General features: G+C 42.3%; 1 protein-coding gene across 2 annotated transcripts in view; it reads right to left on the bottom strand.

The window, feature by feature from the left end:
- Positions 1-5,145, bottom strand: part of LOC116686537 (kin of IRRE-like protein 3) — a 278,508-nt gene that overhangs the window by 113,521 nt on the left and 159,842 nt on the right. For both annotated transcript variants that reach the window (XM_032511554.1, XM_032511552.1), the window contains one exon: positions 455-605. In XM_032511554.1, coding sequence (XP_032367445.1) covers positions 455-605 — 151 coding nt within the window. The remainder of the gene's footprint in view (positions 1-454; positions 606-5,145) is intronic.

The following is a 5,145-nucleotide window of genomic DNA, read 5'->3' as shown; positions in this document are numbered from 1 at the left end:
CCCCCCCCAACCGACAAACAGCTGATCTCATGGCTGCCTTTACAAAGTTGCTGAATTGCTTCTTTGTGTTTAAACTTCTCACAAGCGCACATCCTAACCTCACAGCAGTACAGTATGCACATTTTAAATAGACCACAGAGTGCAGGTTAAAACGCTTGGCTCAAACACTGCACTGGGAAAGATTCAGCCTGGTGTGAAACAGTAATGGCAGTGTCATTAATCCAAACAACCCGCACTTTGCAGTCAAGGCAGATTGGATTGGCTGTTTCCTGAACATAGGAACGTTATACACACAGTTAACATCTGTAATCATGAGACTGCATGCCATTGTTCTCCTGTGCTGTCCCCCACTCCCCTGCAGATTATACTGTAGACTGACACTGATCTCTTATCATAATGAGGTACAGTATCAATGATTAGTCTTCGGACTTTTCAAATAATTTATTTTACTTACGCTGAATGTTGATCGTGACAGTAGCATCTTTGCCATTGGGGGCTGCTTTGTTTGAAGCTCGACAGGTGATGTGCTGACCTGACTCAATGTTGGAGGGAGACAGGTAGAGTGTGCTGACTGTGCTCTCCCTCTTACCATCCTTCAACAAGCTCTGAGGAACCAAGGACAAAAGAGATCATGGTTTTAAAAGTCACGTTAATCAATTATCAGTGCAAGAGCATCATTTTATCAACAGGAAATAAACAGTTTGACCTGAGTTCATGGAGCATGAATACATGTTAATTCATTTACTTATTTGTTTAGGGACCAGTGAGATTGTGTGAATTCAACCTGGGGCTCTTTGCTGCGTGTCATCCCCATCTCGCTCCCCCTTTCCTGTCTTTCCACTGTCACTAATAAAAAGGAAAGCCCCCCAAAAAATCTTTAAAAAAAAAAAGCTCCTGCAGGTTTAGAGGTGCAGGTATTCCCATATTTTTCCCTGCCGTCTCAACCAGATTGATCTGAGTTTTAGTTGTTATTGTCAAATTCCCAAACCAGCTGGTATTACCATGCCAAAGAATTGACTCAAATTTTTGCTCTATAGAAGATTACCATGATATTTTTACAGACCCCAAACACTAAGTCTACGCAAAAAGTGGGGAAGCTGATGAGTTCTGGCACAGACATTTGTTACATGTCTGCACCAACTCAGGTCATTATCAATGTACACTCCTCAGGCTGTTTCTCAAGAATGCAAAGAACGGACTTGAACTCCCAAGTCACAGACACCGCTGTTATCAGTTTGAGATGATGTGTTCTCGCTGTTATTGCTCAACACCCCCAGCACACAGGCTGCCTGCAGTGCTCCACAACAGTCAGAAATAAAAACCACAATATAACCACTTTATAATTAAACTAGCTCCAGAAAAGAAAACCTCATAACATTCCCACTATTGCAATAATAATGAAAAAAATAATTTAGAACACAAACACCCCTTATTTATTCAAAACAATGGAATGCTATCCCTGCTAATATTAGTGAATTAGTTTCAATGAATGGATATGTACTGGTGTGTTCAAGGTGTGCCTATTAATGTTACGTGTATTTATTATATTTATGATTGTATTGCATTACAAATTATAAAATTATAAATAATTATAAATAACATACCACAACATGTTACCACTTTATGTACAACTCTTTAGTTACCATACAGACTAAAAGTCAACTTCTAAAATATTTATTTTTTCAGAAAGAAATACACCAACCAATGAGTTTGAACTAAATAATAACTAATGTACATATACACATTTCATAATTTATGTACAAGTCTCTCAAAGAGAGACGGATATCTCTCTGCCCGGTCAGACGCTGCAAGGAAATAAGCCTCTTATTTACGAGACCGCTCTGAGAAAGATCCAGTTCACACCGGGGTCTTTGAGAAACCCGCCGCTTGTTGAATGCCGAAATGAATGTTGGGATACGGGTGCTGCCAAGTTCATACAAGTTAGCAACCAATGCATCCTCGGTAAAATGGGCGTGTCAAGAACATTTTTATACCGGAGGCACAGAAGATGACGTTTTACAGGGACACAATAACACAAGTCCATAGAAGAACCCAGATTGAGAAACACCCTCTGAGGTGCAGAATATCTGGAAAAACTGACCAATCAGAGCATACTAAGCTTTGATTCTGATTCTGATTTCCTGAAATTCAGCCTTGGTGCAGAATTACCGCCGCTCAAGACTGACACCATCCTCTGACGTGTGACGTTTACAGTAAGCGTATTGTCTCATTTCCAGTGCTCTACTCTCACGGACGCTACTTTTCTGATCCGGAAAAAACACTCAATTCTGCTTTATTGTTTAAATCTGGCAGCTAAGTGCATGATTGCAACATCTTCACCTTTCTAACAGTTTCTCCCCACTCAGTGACACACCGGCTGAGAAGCCAACTCTGGGAGCTCTATACCGCAGAACGTGAAGTTGGCGGCTCCAGTTGCCGCGGTCGTGTGAATCCCTGGGGCCAGAGCAGGCGATGTAGAAACCCATCTAAAGCTGCTGGCTGAAGATAACCGTAAATACTAGGGGTGATCAGAGTATCCGGCTGAAACGAGTATCTGGTACGGATAAAGCACTTTTGCCGAGTACAAGTATTATACAAGTAATATGAGTCAATATCTGTACTCGGATTGAATACAACTCCTCAACTGGCCGCGCAGCGTTCTGTGATAATCACAGCGCCCCCCCCCGCCTACAAACCCGCTGGGATCAATCACACACACACACACACAGAACATGGAGAAATGCGCTCCCTCTGCCTCTCTCTCTCTTGCTCGCTCTCTCTCTCTCTCTCCCGCTCCGTCAGTCAATCGGGTCTGCGGATCTGTTCCGTTAACGTTTAGGGTTTCTTCAGCTTCAGGTTTGTTTTTAACTTCGGTTTGTAGTCCTTACATAGTAACCAGTAGATTTCTGGTGAACATGGGGTTTGTAGTCCTTACATAGTAACCAGTAGATCTCTGGTGAACGTGGGCTGTAGTCCTAATAGTAAACAGTTGATTTTGGTGAACGTGGGTTTCAGACATGCTGCTTGGTTAAATATAACTCCGTTGCGTCTCTGCCATCGGAGATTTTTATTTACTGTCAGCTGCCCCCCGCCCCCTTCTTCTTACACACACCACACACAACACACACACACACCTGGTGTGGAAATAAAAAAAGAAAAAAAAAAAAATCACACTGATCATAAAAAAAGAAAAGTTAAAAAAAGAAAGTTATATTGAGTATGAAAACTCTTGTTCATTACATTTTACTTCATAATTGCAGCCGCATGTGTTGATTCATTGTTGCAAAACGTTCTGTATATAGTTTTTGTACCATGACAACACATTGATCGGAAGCTCGATGCTGTCATGTAAAATAGTTTTCAAATCAGCAAATATAACAATTTTTGATCAACTCATATCAATTGCATGCCTAAATAAACATACCGGTTAAGCCCCGCCATTTCAAGAGAACCTGACCCCTTCCTGGTTTAAATCTGACCACTTCCGGTTTAGGCCCCGCCCAGTCCGAGTACGGATCCGGATACAGATAATTCATGTGGTAAACAGATACAGATACAGATAATGCTGTACTCGCTCATCCCTAATAGCTACCTCTCTGTCCTCTGCCTGCCATGAGCGTTTCAGCGCCCTGCCTCTGTGGCAGGTAGCATTGGTGGTGTTACTTGCTGTTGGTCTATCGGTCTTCCCTGTACTGGAGTAACACAACCTTGCCTTGGTATTTAGCAAGTACCGAGCTACATCCTTGCCCCCCCACCGCCATTATGACTGCTCCATAGCCCTCCTTCCGGATGCCCTTCCTTCTAGTCGCTTATTTAAACTGTCCGGTCCGGAAAGAGAGGCTATGGAGCATCAAAGAGTTGCTTGCCGCCGGCATTATCCGTCCTTCCTTGTCTCCATTGGGCGCTGGATTCTTCTTTGTTGCTAAGAAAGATAAAACCCTCCGTCCCGGTATTGACTATCTCTCTCTTTATATGCCGTTACCGTATATGCGTAACGTTAGCAGAGATTTAGAAAGTTTGAAGGATCTTCAGGAGCAGGTCAGAGTCCTCCTTAGCATTTGGAGAACATGTACAATGAACAGGCTATCAGTGCACGTCATTGCGGGCTGGCGTACTTAATTTTTTGCTGCATTTCAAAACACTGGATGAAATGGTTGTGGAAGTGTTAACTGTGCTGTTAAATTATGCTGTTGGGATGTAGAAAATGAATCAGCAGCCATTTCTTAATGTCACGGAAGAATCCTCCAAAGCCATGAGGAGGACGCTACGTCATCAACGTCCGTCGAAGGACCGTTCCAATTTCGAGCATCCTCCGAATTCCTCCGAGGACGGAGTCCTTCATTCAGAAAATTTCCCATTGACGGAGAAGGATGCATATGTGTATCCTTCGCGGTCCCAAATCACCCACAATCCTATGCGCGAGCCTTTGACGGCTCGTTTAAAAAAAACAGCTGATATAAGCGGGAGTTCGAGCGGCATCGCTGACGGTGAAGTTATAATTTAAATGTAAGTATCTTTAGTGTGTGCCGTACATTTGTTATCACCGTTAATGTTTTACATTAATGTCAAGCTTAACGCTTTAAAGCTTGTACAAATTGCTAATAATTAGTAGATACACCCGAGCTGACGAACTAACTGAACCTGTCAGTTAACATTCGGCTGTTAGCTAGCTAGGTTGCCGTCTTTGTAAAGTTTAATGTGGCAAGTTCATCTCTTTATAGTGCGTTATCGTAAATGCGAACGTTAGCAATAGCAGAGATTTAGAAAGTTGGTGTTTATCACTGGTTGTATCTGTAGAGGGAATTATCACTGCACCGTGTTAACTTCACTAGCCCGTTCAACGAAGGCTGACATGTATGAGCACTCCCGTGTAAAACGGTATGTTATAGCATTCATAACGTAGTTAAACATCTTTATGTTGTGTTAACTGTCTGTAACATGGACTAACGGAGGCGGTCACACGGACGGCAAAGCCACGACCAGCAGGGAGACAGAGGCCAAAGAGAGATGTTGAATACATATTTGCTATATTAAAGATTGTCTTTCTAACAATAATGCTTTAAATTAACTGGTTTGTCGTGTCATTAAGTTCTTGGGTTGTGGATATAATAAGTTTTTCAGGTCTATTTCCCATCAAATTTGTGA

This window comes from Etheostoma spectabile, unplaced genomic scaffold, assembly GCF_008692095.1.
Source record: "Etheostoma spectabile isolate EspeVRDwgs_2016 unplaced genomic scaffold, UIUC_Espe_1.0 scaffold393, whole genome shotgun sequence".
NCBI classification, from domain to species: domain Eukaryota; kingdom Metazoa; phylum Chordata; class Actinopteri; order Perciformes; family Percidae; genus Etheostoma; species Etheostoma spectabile.
The sequence above is the reverse complement of the archived record's forward strand: the minus strand, read 5'-3'. Positions and strand labels throughout refer to the sequence as shown.